At 41.5% G+C, this 14,542-nt stretch overlaps 1 protein-coding gene across 2 annotated transcripts in view; it reads right to left on the bottom strand.

The window, feature by feature from the left end:
- LOC118365793 (retinol dehydrogenase 8-like) overlaps positions 1-4,632 on the bottom strand; it is a 12,119-nt gene extending 7,487 nt beyond the window's left edge. Inside the window, exon 1 of one of the 2 annotated variants that reach the window (XM_052491038.1) lies at positions 2,646-4,632. In XM_052491038.1, the coding sequence (XP_052346998.1) occupies positions 2,646-2,751 (106 nt within the window). In that variant the 5' untranslated portion in view covers positions 2,752-4,632. Of the gene's footprint in view, positions 742-2,645 lie in introns of those variants that run through there. The other variant, XM_052491039.1, reaches the window with a different exon arrangement.
- Between the last annotated feature and the right edge of the window lie 9,910 nt (positions 4,633-14,542).

The raw sequence follows: 14,542 nt of genomic DNA, 5'->3' as shown, positions 1-14,542 counted from the left end.
TCAACCCTATCAAACACCTTTGGGATGAATTGGATTGCCAACTGTAAACCAGGCCTAATCTCCCAACATCACTGCACGAACTCACTAATGCTCTTGTGGCTGAATGGAAGCAAGTAGCCGCAGCAATGTTTCAACATCTAGTGGAAAGCAGCTTCAGCAAAGGGGGACTAACTCCATATTAATGCCCATGATTTTGGAATGAGATGATTGACGAGCATGTCTCCACATACTTTTAGCCATGCAGTGTGTTTCCTATGCCAATAAAGCCCTTTGAATTGAATTGAGAGAGGGACAGAGAGATATGTGCACACTGCCCACAAAATGAGGTGGAAACGGAGCTGCACTTCCTAACCTCCTGCCCAATGTATGACCATATTAGAGACACATATTTCCCTCAGATTACACAGATCCACAAAGAATTCGAAAACAAACCCAATTTTGATAAACTCCCATATCTACTGGGTGAAATCCCACAGTGTGCCATCACAGCAGCAAGATTTGTGACCTGTTGCCACAAGAAAAGGGCAACCAGTGAAGAACAAACACCATTGTAAATGCAACCCTTATTTATGCTTATTTATTTTCCCTTGTGTACTTTAACCAGTATACATTGTTACAACACTGTATATATACATAATATGACATTTGTAATGTCTTTATTGTTTTGAAACCTCTGTATGTGTAATGTTTACTGTTAATATTTATTGTTTATTTCTGAGATATATGAGACTACATGGAACTGACTGACTAATATTTATTGTTTACTTTCTGACTGACTATACTGAGACTGACATGGAACTGACTGACTGACTGACTGACTGACCCACAGACAGACAGACAGACAGACAGACAGACAGACAGACAGACAGACAGACAGACAGACAGACAGACAGACAGACAGACAGACAGACAGACAGACAGACAGACAGACAGACAGACAGACAGACAGACAGACAGACAGACAGACAGACAGCTCAGGATGGAATGCATAGGAACAGGTCAGTGGGTCTATTCCACGTCCATCCGCTTGAGTCACACACTATTGATTCCCTTTGAACTCTGGACCTGGGAGACATGAACCTACATAGAGTAACAAACAGTATCTACCATCTACAGTGTGTACAGAAAGGTTTTCCACATCTTGAGACTTGACATTCTCCATTCCAATTTTACAGTGAGGTCAACCACCTCTGTGTTTATTGATGAGCTCTAACACAGAGATAGAGCGACAACAGTATTACACAATAGAGATCAATGGTGGAAATCAACAGCTCTAATCAGGCACTGATCTGAAGACCTGCTGCCCTTGATGAATGAAGACACCCTCTTATCTCATCTGGTTCTGTAACCTCTGACCCAAAACCCCCAATGACAATCCAGTATCTATGGAGTGAGTGGAAGAGCATGGAATAATGGTGTGTGACTAGAATAAGCACTGCTCATATCTACTTTACTAGTGAGGGTGTGGATGTGCTAGTAGAGAACTATGACAGACAGTGCCAGCTTCCGACTGCATACTGTCTGTCGAAGGGCACGTGTTGTACACCTATGAGTAAGATCTTCATGATGAGAGAATTGTATGAGTTTCAACAGAACAACAGTTGCATTGTTCCTTCAGTTGTTGTTGGAATTATTATTGGGCAACAGTTTAGTAAACATTCTTGAATGGAACCACACTGCCCTGAACTTGGGATTGTTGAGGTTTCTCGGTAGTTGGCAAATGTCACTGCTACCAATTAATACTCAGAATAACGGCGCACTATTTAATCTGGATTTTCCTACTGATCTTTCAGAGAGAACAGATCAAGTTATTTTCTGCAATGTGGCCTCTCTGTTGTTCTTGGAAGCAGGTCACAGTTCAACGAGAATGATTCAACTCTGAGTACTGTTGAGGGAGCTGTTAATCGCTTCTGTTTGCGCTCCTCTATTTCACGGCAATAAATCCCAAGACCCCACTACCCTCAAAGAAAGAACAATTCTACGTAACCCTAGACTGACATTAATGATGGGATGTCTGTAGCTGGAAAGTGGATGACAAACGAACAATGTCCGCGACGAGCCCCGAGCTCCGCTGAGCTCCGATGAAGACTTCAAACAAGCCATGCTCGTGAACCCTCGCTTGTACAGGTCTCAAACTTTGTCCCCCTTTCAACACTCGCTCCAGAGAGGGGACTATAGGCGCATTAGGCACGGCACTAAACCGGGGCAGCGGTCTACAATTCAGTGCGATAAAGAGGGCTTTGTACGAGAGAAGTCACTTGAAAGAGAACTGGCAGTCTCTTTTATGATCCCCGCCTGGCAAGCGGCATCCTCGCGGAGCCGTACCCCGGAAACTTTGCTTTCAGATGATAATAGCTGAATCAAGGGGGGTAGAGAACCAGAGGGCTCACGATAGGAAATATATATATATATTTTTTTTAAACACTAGCAATAGGAGATTGAGTCTAGAAATAAAACGCGTAGGCTATAATTTTTGGGAGCAAAGGTCGAACCTGCGCGTAAAAGTTGTTTTGGATAGATGACCCTATTTGTACACAGAACATATTCCATGGGATTCAAACAAAGATCAGAGGGAGTTTAGCAGCATGTCGGATCAAGCTTCTGACTTTAAAGGCAGATAAACAATGTAAAGAAAGCGCATTTACCATGGTAACGCTTCTTTTCATCTTTGGCCAGCAGGACGGCGATTCGTAACCCGATGCCGGAGGAGCAACCGGTGATCAGAACTACTTTTTGTCCACTGCTCGCCATGATTTGTCTGGTTAGGTCGTGCTCTTTAGTGGTCTTCTGCTCCGGATGGTTGATGCAGAGCGAGCTCGAGCACTGGACTTTAAAAACTAAAGCGGATCATGCAAACACAGCGGCCATGTGAGCGGGTAATTTAGTCACATGTCCTATAAAATCCTTTACTAAAAAAGACGAGGCACCTCGCAAACTCGACTGCCAGCAGAATTTTAAATCGGATAAATGCTGCTTGCCCTAAATGAATGCCTGTTTTACTGTGCGTGGTAGCCTAACATATGGGTAGGGGTTAGAATGATAAGCATTTTTCATGTAATTTTGAACAACAGCCTCAATAAATATTTATTTCCCAGTAGGGCCTATGTTTAATGTTGCTGTGTTTGGCTGCTTTCACATTTGTCAGACAGATTTGCAACCTGGTCTCAGAGCATTTCGTATTATTCTGTAGGCTACGTAAATCTTAGTTATTAATTTTGTACATACTACGTTTTGTATGGTATTACTTTGTGGATGTCCATCATCCATTTCGTATGATAGGCTATGTTACGAATTACAATTCATATGATATGTTACACATTTAATTCGTCCAATATGTTACGAATTGCAATTCATACAATATGTTACGAATTTAAAAAATGTACAGTATTCTACGGATTTTCGAAATGTATGATATGTAACAAATTCCAATTTGTTGTGGCTAGCGTTAGCAAGGTGTCTAGGTCGCTAAAGCTAACGTTATGTAACCATACCAAACTTAACATATCATACTAATTTGACCATCCCGGATGTACATTTACATTTATGTCTAGTCTATGAGACCTGCCTGATTTTATATACGTGGTCATAAAACCCCGACTTGTAGGTCTACTTTTGGCTTAAAGATACAAATATTTGATAGAGTATTATTCTTACTAAAATAAATAAATATTAATGAAGAAACGTTTAAAACTACTTTAGTTAAAACCAGGCAGTTGTAGAAACCTATATCAGAATTGTGTGCTGCTATTAAGACCATTTAATTTCAATTTAACCACACAAGGTTAAAATAATGAGTACCCTATATATTAAAGTGTGAAAACAATTTAAGGTCAAGCGCAAAGTTCAATAATGTGGCGTTAGACCTACGTCACGTCACCATATTCAAATTTCACACTGGTGTGGTTTCAGTTCTCCTTCAGTAACGTTGTGTAATCTAGATGCGCTATACAGCGCTGGAGCTCTCCTGCCATCTCCTGGCAGAATTAACCATTACACAAATACAGAATGAATGGATTTGGTTCAGACAAGGCTTCTCCCGTGAGGTCCCAAATGCAGTTATTATTCCTATTCCCGTGTCGCATCCAATGCTGAAGAAAAGTCATTGATGGTAATTCAGCCATGCTGTTTTAAGGGCAGTATTTTAAGTCTATGTAGGTAGAAGAATCAGAATGTGTTTGTAGCCAGTGCAATAGTGGTCTGTCAATTTGGAGTTATGGTTATATGTGTTGCTTTGGCTTGGAGACGGAGAGACATTGCCTTGTTTGAACATGGGAATTCTGCTCAAGGTGGGCATAGCAAGGTGTAAAGGTGCATATGATAAGATTGTAAAACCAGGCTGTTTTTTGTAGCGATGGTGATTGGGTCAGAGTACAAAGGTCACACCCATGTTAGGGCTTGTTGGACACTCAATATCTCAATATGTTATTGCCACAGCTGCAAGGCCAGAGAGGTGAGCTGAAACCTTCTCTCTTCCTGTCTCTTCCTGTCTCCCTCTCAGCAAATCCATCCATCTCCTGTGCTTTGCATTTAACCTCAAACAAACCTGTGATGTACAATATTCATGAACCCCCCCACCCCATCTTTACAGTCCACACAACGTAACATAGGCTACAGAGATCACTATTCTTACCGCAAGATCGGTATAGAGGACACACACACACACAGACACACACACAGACACACACACACACACACACACACACACACACACACACACACACACACACACACACACACACACACACACACACACACACACACACACACACACACACACACACACACACACACACACACACACACACACACACACACACACACACACACACACACACACACACACACACACACACACACACCTGTTAGGACAGTTTATGAGCACAGCACGATCCAGTTAAACATGAAGAGCTTAGAGAGGATAGCTAGACTGTTTGTCTCTTCTTTCAAGTTATTTATGGACATGCCTCTGTGGCTGAAAGCCTCCCTCTCCTCCTTCTCAGGCGGTTATTCATTTCCTTCATAACTTCGAAAGGAGAAATTCTTCCTGAGGGGAGGCATATGTCAAGTATTACTGAATCATGGATGGATGCACAAATGGATGCACAACAGCCTGATAGAGTGGACACCAGTTTAGCCTTGTTGTGAAAAATGTGACAAGCACATGACACATACAAGACATGGGAGAAAATAGACAGCAGTAAAGCAGTGCAGAGAAACAGATTGTTGGGAAGCATTTTTCTACTGCCGTCGACACAGAGCATTACGTAATGTAATCCCTACCCTCAAAAAAGCCAATGTCCCAACTTTTAGTCTCTGAAAAATCGGGGGGAACCAGTGAACAACAACTTTTATTAGATGTTGACTGATAATGGTTAAGGTAACAATTGTTTTAAAGGGTAAATATGATTATAATGAACTGTTTACAAACTATCGATACACTCTTTATAATATCCACATGGTGCTCCCCATCTTCACAATGGATCAAAGAACAAACATTTCTAAGAATTGTACCGGTACTGTAGATCTACTTCCCAGACTTAAGACAAGAAAACACAAACCGTCAATGACACTTTACAGCCATCCTGTAACATTTGGGTGTGTGATTTGTGTTTGTGTTGCTCCAGAGACTCTGTCCATGGTGGTGGGCTGAGGCTGGGGAGCCAGTTGAGGTGTATGCACACATGACCAAGACACACGAATGTATGCACACATGACTGTAAGTCGCTTTGGATAAAAGCGTCTGCTAAATGGCATATATTATTATTATTATAGGTGAGAAGGGAAGGGGGCAGCAGCTCTGGGGGAGTTCCTGGTGTACCTTTCCCCCTGCCTAGGGAGTCTGTGGACAGGTGTGTGTGGAGGTATTCACATTAGGAGAGCTGGTATTTGAAGAGAGAGAGAGAGGTAGGTAGGTAGGTAGGTAGGTTTGTAGGTAGGTAGGTAGGTAAGTAGGTAGGTAGGTAGGTAGGTAGGTAGGTAGGTAGGTAGGTAGGTAGGTATGTACGTAGGCAGGTAGGCAGGTGGGCAGGCAGGCAGGCAGGCAGGCAGGCAGGCAGGCAGGCAGGCAGGCAGGCAGGCAGGCAGGCAGGCAGGCAGGCAGGCAGGCAGGCAGGCAGGCAGGTATGCAGGCAGGCAGGCAGGCATGCAGGCAGGCAGGCAGGCAGGCAGGCAGGCAGGCAGGCAGGCAGGCAGGCAGGCAGGCAGGCAGGCAGGCAGGCAGGCAGGCAGGCAGGCAGGCAGGCAGGTAGGTAGGTAGGTAGGTAGGTAGGTAGGTAGATAGGTAGGTAGGTAGGTAGAAAAGGAAAGAGAGAGAGAAGGAGTGGTGCAAGCCCGTACACGTTGTTTTCCCTTGCCACGCGCACTCCTCCCTCTGAGCCATATATAAATCCTCCTCTTTTCTCGCTCTCCACTTTCTCCTACTCCACCTCATTCATCCTCCAAGTTGCCTCCATCTTTCAGTCCTCCTTTATCTCCCTACCGCAGACATGTGAGTTAAAGCATCATAAGGAAACGTTGCCAAAAGACCACTCCCCAATCTTCTCTCTGACCTCTGACCTTTTCACTCTGACATCTCACTGTACCCCAGCTGGGCCATGCGCCATATCAGACCCTCATCCATTTCATGGGAGTTCAGTCACAGTTCTGACAGAAGACTAGAGAGAGGCAACAAATGTTCTCTCTTTTCCATATGAGGCTAATAGTCAATTTCCTGTTTGCTGAGTTGAAGGATACTTGAACGTATGCCTTTTGGATGGAACCATCAGTTCTATTTATCCCTCAGTTCTGACTCACTGTCAATGCTGTTTCTACTCATTTCACTGAAAATGAGAGATGATTTGGTATTTGAAGTGGAATCAATATTCTTGGTTATAATTATTTAGTTTAGGGAATAAATCCAAACACAGAGTTTCAGTGTTTGACTGAATACTCACACTATTTTAGTGCACAAATTGTGATAATACATGTGAGAAAAATACTTCTCCATGAAACCTTAACTTTGCAATGAAACATAGCATTGCTTGTCCATGTCTAAATGTGTTAGTCCAGCCTGCTCTATCCCCCTTGCCTGTAACAGTGGCCTGGCCACCAGACTGGCTGAGCTGAATGAGTTTGGAGGGGACAAATGGGACTGGCTCTGAAAGCACAAACAGTGGCTGTGTGAAAGAGCCCAGTGGACTGGAATGTTTGCTGCTGGACAGGAGTGGTGCTTTCTGCTCTTTTGTGTGCAGTCTGCTGAGGAGGTGTGGAATGCAAACTTCCCAGAGGAGAACAGAGGAGGGGAAAAGTAAATGAAAGGAAAAAAGGGAAAGAGAGTGGTAGGGGGAGAGGGAGAGAGAACAAAAGCTTTAAGTAACAGAGTGGACCCAGAGAGTGAGAAGGGAGAGAGAGACAGGGATGAGACATTTGAGAGGAATCTGACAGAACCAAAGAGAAGGAGAGAGAGAAGGGACAGAGAGGGGAGGAGGAACAGAGAGAAGGAGAGAGAGTAGGGACATAGAGAGGGAGAGAGCGGAGAATGAGAGTGGTGGCGATTGTTTGAGCAGATTGTTAATGAGACTTGATCCTAAATGTTAATTAGCTGAATCACTCCCCATCAGCAATTATTTTCATTAACACCCCCTACAAACCCAAATCTGACCTGGTATTTTATACGAGCTGTCAGAATGGTTTTAATAGTCCAGTAACTCTTCTCTTTCTCTCATTTCTCTCCAGCTCATATGCACTGTGTCATTTCCCTACTGCCCTACTAAGCAAAAAGGCATTAACTGCTCATAGTGTAGAACTGAGTAAAATGAACAAATTCTTATTTACAATGACAGCCTAAGAACAGTGGGTTAACTGCCTTGTTCAGAGGCAGAACAACAGATGTTTACCTTGTCAGATCGGTTACTGGCCCAACGCTCTAACCACTAGACTACCTGCCGCTGTTTACCTTGGTTTCACAGTACCTTTATGCAGTTACTGCTAACATCACCCCCATTTCCCCCAAAACACAATACAATAGAGGCAGGATACTTGTCCACACGATTAAGCACGTATTTAATGTAGCAAAAATGACATTAACTCATTTTCGACCAAATGAGCAGTTACTGCACTTGTGCTTGGTAGGGCTCTATTACAATGGACCTAAACTGAACTAGGAAAAAGTCAAAATTAGTCACTCCCCTGTTAAGACAGTATATGAGTCACTTCCTGACCTGATCTCATTTAGGGAGGCACAGAAGTCTTGTGTATTTTCCCATGATATACATGTTACAGTATCCAGTCACTGGTCCCACTAACCTCTGTACACATTCAGTCCTTAGTAACACAGACCTCCATCCTCCACAGTGTGGTTTACGCAGTCATGAGTTCACCAGGCGGGGGACTTTCTAATGACATGTTATATGAATGTGACCAGTGATGGATCGAGTCAAAGGCAACGACTGCCAACAGATCTGATCTATAGGCTCAGGTGGGTTTTATAGAGGAAGCTTGTTGGAAGGGAATTGGTCAATGAAATGTCCACATTGACCACATGACCAAGAGTACACACTTTGACAAACTTCGAACATGACAGAACCACCCAGTTGTGTGCAAGTGCCTGAGACGGAACAAGGCAATGATATATTATGATATTGGTGGTGGAACGTGATGTGTTCATTCACTGTGCCCCCGGCCAGCTACTTTAGATGCGAGGTGCTTTGATTTATATCAGCAGATGTGGTGTGAAGATGGTGTAGCACTGTGATCATATGTAAACCTCAGTGTCCACTGTGACATATGGAACTAAATGTAGAAGTATATCTGCGTGATCTGGTCTGTATCACCAGCAGTCAGAGAGCTCTGTACCAGGATGGATGCTCCATCATCTAACTCCCCCACTGTGGGATGTACGGCGCCCTCGGAAAGTATTCAGACCCCTTGACCTTTCCCACGTTTGGTTCCGTTACAGCCATAGTCTAATCTACACACATTTCCCCATAATGACAAAGCAAAAACAGAAAATGTTTTTTAGAAATGTTTGCAAATTTAAAAAAAAAATGTCAAACTGAAATATTACATTTACTGTACATAAGTATTCAGACACTTCACTCAGTACTTTGTTGATTCACCATTGGCAGCATTTACAGCATCGATTCTTCTTGGGTATGACACTGCAAACTTGGCACACCTGTATTCACCATTCTTCTCTACAAATCCTCTCAAGCTCTGTCAGGTTGGATGGGGAGTGTTGCTGCACAGCTATTTTTAGGTCTCTCCAGGGATGTTCGATCGGGTCGTAGTCCTGTTGGAAGGTGAACATTCGCTTCAGTCTGAGGTCCTGAGTGCTCTGGAGCAGGTTTTCATCAAGGATCTCTCTGTACTTTGCTCCGTTCAGCTTTGCCTTGATCCTGACTCCAAGTCCATGCTGCTGAAAAACATTCCCACAGCATGATGCTGCCACCACCATGCTTCACCATAGGGATGTTGCTAGATTTCCCCTAGACATAGCGCATGGCATTCGGGCCAAAGATTTCAATCTTGGTTTCACCAGACCAGAGAATCTTGTTTCTCATGGTCTGTGAGTCTTTAGGTGCCTTTTGGCAAACTCCAAGCAGGCTGTCATGTTCCTTTTACTGAGGAGTGACTGGCCACTCTACCATAGAGGCCTGATTGGTGGAGTGCTGCAGAGATGGTTGTCCTTCTGGAAGGTTCTCCTATCTCCACAGAGGAACTCTGGAGCTCTGTCAGAGTGACCATCGGGTTCTTGGTCACCTCCCTGACCAAGGCTCTTCTTCCCCGATTGCTCAGTTGGGCTGGGCAGCCAGCTCTAGGAAGAGTCTTGGTGGTTCCAAACTTCTTCCATTAAATAATGATGGAGGCCACTGTGTTCTTGGGGACCTTCAATGCTGCAGAAATACTTTGGTACCTTTCCCCATATTTGTTCCCGCGACACAATGCTGTCTCAAAGCTCTATGGACCATTCTTTCGACCTAATGGCTTGGTTTTTGCTGTGACATGCACTGCCAACTGTGGGACCTTATATAGACAGGTGTGTGCCTTTCCAAATCATGTCCAATCAATTGAATTTACCATAGGTGGACTCCAATCAAGTTGTTGAAACATCTCAAAGGCTCCCGAGTGGCGCAGCTGTCTAAGGCACTGCATCTCAGTGCTTGAGGTGTCACTATAGACACCCTAGTTCGATTCCAAACTGTATCACAATCGGCTGTGATTGGGAGTCCCATAGGGCGGCGCACAATTGGCCCCGCGTTGTCTGGGTTTGGCCGGTGTAGGCCCGTCATTGTAAATAAGAATTTGTTCTTAACTGACTTGCCTAGTTAAATAAAGGGTCATATATATTTTTTGTTTAAGGATGATCAATGGAAACAGGATGCACTGGAGCTCAATTTCAATTCTCGTAGCAAAGGTTCTGAATACTTATGTAAATAATGTATTTCTGTTTTTATTTTATTTTATACATTTGCAAAAAAATCAGAAAACCTGTGTGTGTGGACGTCTGTGTGTGTGGACGTGTGTGTGAGGGGCTTGACATATGTAGGATGGTGTGTGTATATGTGTGTGGGCAGTTACTTTCATACATCCATCAGGCCAAGGATACCCGAGTCTGACAGATGAACCTACATTTTCTCACTCAGAACCTTTCTTTGTTTTCTCAAATTCCTTTCGCTCAGTTAGTTATGAACGTCAGTTTTCTCTCTGTTCAGAGTTTCTGACTAAAGGCATTTTTAGAACTGTAGGTTTTGGGGAATTTGATATTTGAGGTTGGACCACATATTAGCTCTGGTCTCATCCGTCTCATGTATTGTCTACAGATGTTAGTAATGCTCTCCTCATGGGGGGAAGGTTCTCTTAGCTGTTCTTGACATCTCCATGTATACCCCGCTTTAAATGGACCATCATATAGCAACCAATTTTCAAATATCAACCAATCGGTCGCACTTTCAAAAAATTTCAAATATACAATAATAACCATCATTATGAACCACATAATCTTCATCGCCATCATTATTACACATCTTCCACATTACTGTACCTCTCAATGGGCCTTCAGTGTAAGTAGATGATAACAGGGTCTGGATCCCTTAGCTTTAGTGTATCATACTGTCGAAGTATCTAATGATGAAATGCAAACCGATGACATCGTAGGTGTATCACTGATGAGATAATATAAGTGTTATATAAGATCTTTAGTATGCTTGAAAAAATACAAAAAGTCAAACAAATCATTAAAAATGCACATTCCCTTTCAAATGTCAATAAATCAAGAGTCTGGCAAGCAGAGACTCAGTTGCGTCCTAACTCTGAGATTTCACATGCATAATTCCTTCAACCGGATGGCTGTCCTGTCCTGGCATGTTCTGCTACTGAATGGAGAGAAAGGAAATGGAGACAGTCAGTTTAAAAGCCATTTTTAGGGTTTATACAGATGTAGGATCTTAATTTGATCTAGTTTGCTACAGCTGGAAAATAATCCTGCAGCAATGGGACATTTGAATTATTATGTAGATTATAATTAATGGACATTTTTGCAGGTTTTGATACAGTGGTAATGAATGACTTTAGAATACCTTTTAAAACACAAATACACTACACGTTTGCATTTCCTCCTATGCTGGAAAATTCTCAGCAACAAAAGAGTGATCAAATTAAGATCCTACATCTGTAGTTCCAAACGCCAAAAAAAAAAAATGTTGATGTTATCCCTGCTATGGCATGATGACAGAATGAAGCTCTCTCACATTCCACCGCCTCAATGATTAAATGATAAGATGTCTCCATCATCACTGACTTACAGGAGTGAGAGGGAGGGAGCAAGAGAGAGATGATTCATACCAATTAGCTTTACATACCACTTAAGTACCGCTGTCGTACTGTATAAGTGAGAAACTTCCAAATGATATGAGTTACAGCGACAACAAAAAAATCACAAAGTATATAGCTCCTGTTAGATTTATGATTGAGAAAAAGGCCAGATAGATCCATTACCCATCTCTCTGTACGTGGGACAGATATTTTGTTTCCTTTAATATTCAGTAAAGTCTGGGATAGATTCATCCCATGCCAGGCTTGATCTCTGGTGGGTTTTTTCTCTCCTCGCCAAACCATAAATACTGTGTCAAAACACACACACACACACACACACACACACACACACACACACACACACACACACACACACACACACACACACACACACACACACACACATATATATATATATATATATATATATATATATATGTATATATATATATGCTTTAATGTAGTGTCTTGATGCTCCACTTGTTTAGTAAAGGCTGCCAGAGTGTTGAGAACAGAGAGGTTATGCTGTCACATTCTGGTGATTTGTTAATTAACAGTTCAACCAGAAACATGTTTTATCTGCAATAATTCATGTTTGTTGTTGAACAATGTTCTTACGCCAGAGTTTGTTCTCTCTACAACAATTAAAAAGGAAAATATGAATTTTCATTATTAAATCATGATCCGCATATTTTTGTAGCAGTATTGAATGTATGAGTGACTGTTGTCACACCACTGGCCTATCACAACAGAATAGAAGTTCCTCTTAATACATTATACATTTTCAACACCATATACAGTATATGTGGCATGAACTATAACTATAAGTATGTGTTATAGTCCCTTTGAGAGTTGGTAGAAGTGTCTTCCCACTGGGCACAAACTGGTTGTATCAACATTGTTTCAACGTAATTTGTCAAAGTATTTTGATGTGAAATTTACGGAGAGAAAACATTGGATTTGAAAACAAATCTAAAGTAAACGGTTGTTTTGAGGCCTAAATTTCAAACACAGGTTTATTTCATCATGGTAAACTAATTTCAATACAGGCAAACCTTGTAAAACATATGTTGAATTTGTAACTTTAGAACAACGTCGTATCTCCAATGTTATATCCACAAGAAAAAAATACATTGGCCTACTGGAGAATTGGGTTTTAACCAAGGTCTTGACCATTCTCAATGTAGCTTTGATATTTGTCTCTGACTATCACTAATGTGCTATCATGAGAATGACTTTCGAGAGATCTCCACTTAATAACAAAGTAGATGAACTGCTGCTATCAAAGTCATTCCAAAGGGTAGTTTAACAGAGCAAATGAATGCAACAATATTTTGTTTCCTTTAATATTCAGTAAAGTCTGGGATAGATTCATCCCATGCCAGGCTTGATCTCTTATATCATCAAGGATGCTATCTAGTCTTATATAACATTTGCAAAGTCACCAACAGCTATCGTTTCAATTTAACCCAGAATTCAACTAAAATAGACAATAGTTTTGGGTTTCAAGCTCTGGTTGATTTAAAATGTGAAAATGTGAATCCAACATATCAATTATTAATTTATTATTATATTTAGTGATATTGATTTGTGTTTGGTTGTTAACACAACCAAATATCAACATTTGAAGGAGATGTATCTTCTGCTTAGATAGTTCTATCTGTGCCACTGACTTAGTCTGGCTTTAATTCCAGTTAATAATTGATATGTTGGATTCACGTCTCCGTCTCAACCAAAATCTAAGTTATAGAATAGGACTAAGTCAAATCAAACTTAATTTAAATTGCATTTCAAATTTGATTTGATTTAGTCCTATTCTTTTACTTCAATTTTTGGTTGAGATGGAGACGTGAATCCAACATTATTAATTCAATGAACAAATTATTAATTCAATTCAATATCACTTTTGATAGCCTATTAGCCTATTAACTTGTTGACTTGTTGACAAGAAATATATTGGATTTACGTCTCCAACTCATCCAAAAATGCAAGTTAAAAAAATGGGATTAAGCCAGTGGCTCAGATGGAATTATCCAAGCAGTAGATATATCTCCTTTAAATGTTAATATTTGGTTGCATTGTCAACTGTCTTACAAACTAATGTAACATTCAACCTTAAAATGAGTAACAGATACATGGCCACATTTTGAGGTTTCTGTAACTATACATTTCTTCTGATGTAATCATGTACATGTTCAAGATAGCATTGCAGGTCTGTGGAGATCTTCACAATTTCTGCACAGAATACTGAATGGTTTTGATCACTTGCACCATATACTTTTACTGTAATCTCAACTGTCATCTGGGTCATTTGGTTTTGCTATTAGATGCTATTAGATGCTATTAGATGAACATGTGAAACACATTAATCTGTTGTATGTCAACTGTGCTCCCTCTCTGGCCTCTAGGTCACCAGGCTGCTCGTTAGGGCGCACACCTGTCACCAGCGTTATGCGCATAATGACTCTCACCTAGACTCCATCACCTCCTTGATTACCTGCCCTTTATAAGTCTCTCCGTTTGGTTTCTTCCACGGTCGTCATTGTTCCTGTTTCATGACGGTGCGCTGTTTGTGTTTCTTGTTTTGTTTATTTATTTATTACACTATTCACTCCCTGAACTTGCTTCCCGTCTCTCAGCGTACATTGTTTCATTGTATAAATAAACAAAATATCTGACATTGTATTCTCATTTGAAATTCGGTGTTCTTTTCGGTGTTCACAGGGACGGACATTACATTTTGGATGACAAC

Source organism: Oncorhynchus keta, chromosome 32 (genome assembly GCF_023373465.1).
Source record: "Oncorhynchus keta strain PuntledgeMale-10-30-2019 chromosome 32, Oket_V2, whole genome shotgun sequence".
Classification (NCBI taxonomy): domain Eukaryota; kingdom Metazoa; phylum Chordata; class Actinopteri; order Salmoniformes; family Salmonidae; genus Oncorhynchus; species Oncorhynchus keta.
Note: the sequence above shows the minus strand (reverse complement) of the source record. Positions and strands in the feature narration are given on the sequence as shown.